General features: G+C 40.9%; 1 protein-coding gene across 1 annotated transcript; it reads left to right on the top strand.

Moving 5' to 3' along the window:
- The first annotated feature begins 724 nt into the window (after window positions 1–724).
- LOC141690939 (uncharacterized) lies at window positions 725–1,270 on the top strand. The gene has a single exon (XM_074495693.1). It carries the CDS (start codon window positions 725–727, stop codon window positions 1,268–1,270), a length of 546 nt encoding a protein of 181 aa, XP_074351794.1.
- The last annotated feature ends 219 nt before the right edge of the window (window positions 1,271–1,489 follow it).

Here is a 1,489-nt window from a genome sequence, read left to right as displayed (position 1 = left end):
TTACTGGCCTAAGTTGAAGGATTCTGTCACCACCTTCATCAAACAATGTGTTGTTTGTCAAAAGTGTAAGGCAGATCTCAATGCATATCCTGGTTTGATTCAGCCTATACCGATTCCTGACAACATATGGGAAGAAGTGACAATGGATTTTATTGAAGGGCTCCCAAAATCACATGGCAAGGAAGTTATTATGGTGGTCATAGACAGATTGAGCAAGTACGCGCATTTCATAGCCTTGTCACACCCATTCTCGGCAATAAAAGTGGCTCAAGTTTACCTGGATCAAGTATATAAGCTACATGGATCTCCAAAATCCATTATATCAGACAGAGATAAGGTATTTATTAGCCATTTCTGGTCTGAATTAATGAAGTTGCAAGGAGTCAAACTCAAATTATCAACGGCCTATCACCCTGAAACAGATGGACAATCTGAAGTGTTAAACAGGTGACTTGAAGGCTACTTGAGATGTATGTGCCATGAGACGCCTTTGGAATGGTCAAAATGGCTACCACTAGCTGAGTTTTGGTATAATTCCAATTATCATACTGCTATCAAGAAGACTCCATTTGAAATAATGTACGGGATACCACCTCCTGTGCACAGGCCATATATCCAAGGATCGACTGCAGTAGAGGCTGTAGAAAGAAGTCTGCAAGCCAGAGATCAGACCATTGCCATGCTCAAGGCTAACTTATGCAAAGCTCAGAATAGGATGTAACAGATGGCTAATAAAAAAAGATCAGAAAGGTGCTTCGAGGAAGAAGACTGGGTATACTTAAAATTACAACCCTACAAACAGTCATTTGTATCATCAAGGTCATACCCCAAGCTAGCCACCAAGTACTTTGGTCCTTATCAGATTATAAAAAAAATTGGCGCAGTAGCATATTCTGTGAAACTACCTTCCCAGTCCAAAATACATAACACCTTTCATGTATCACTCTTAAAGAAGCATCATGGTCCAATTCCTGCAGACATTGATAACTCCATTCCTGAGATTTATGATTCTGGTAGTTTAGTCACCAGATATCCTCAATCAGTACTGGAAATCCGAAATCTGAAGAAGAATAATGCTGCTATGGTCCAATGGTTAGTCAAATGGCAAGACTACCCGGAAGAGGAAGCTACTTGGGAAAATGCTACGACAATCATACAGAAGTTTCCTTCATTTGATCCTTGGGGTCAAGGATCCTCTCATGGAAGGGGTATTAATACAATGTGCGTAGTCAAGGCAATGAGTTGGCGGACACCTCATAGTGGGACCTAGAGAATATTGACATGGCGACTACGGATAACAAAAGTGGCTAGAAAGGGACTGGGGACACTTGACAGTAGAGGAGGATGGAGCTGGTGGTTAGTTATAAACAGGGACCACATTCGTTTGGAATTATCTCATAGTACCTCCCTCTACTGATTAGCATGTCATTAGAATGTAGCTGTCATTTCTTTTTGCATTTCCCTAGACTGATTATATACCTTGTTCTGT

Source organism: Apium graveolens, chromosome 10 (assembly GCF_009905375.1).
Source record: "Apium graveolens cultivar Ventura chromosome 10, ASM990537v1, whole genome shotgun sequence".
NCBI classification, from domain to species: domain Eukaryota; kingdom Viridiplantae; phylum Streptophyta; class Magnoliopsida; order Apiales; family Apiaceae; genus Apium; species Apium graveolens.
The sequence above is the reverse complement of the archived record's forward strand: the minus strand, read 5'-3'. Positions and strand labels throughout refer to the sequence as shown.

What these genes read in the sequence shown, in the direction of transcription:
- LOC141690939 (XM_074495693.1), top strand. Translation starts at nt 725, where the DNA reads ATGGCTAATAAAAAAAGATCAGAAAGGTGCTTCGAGGAAGAAGACTGG.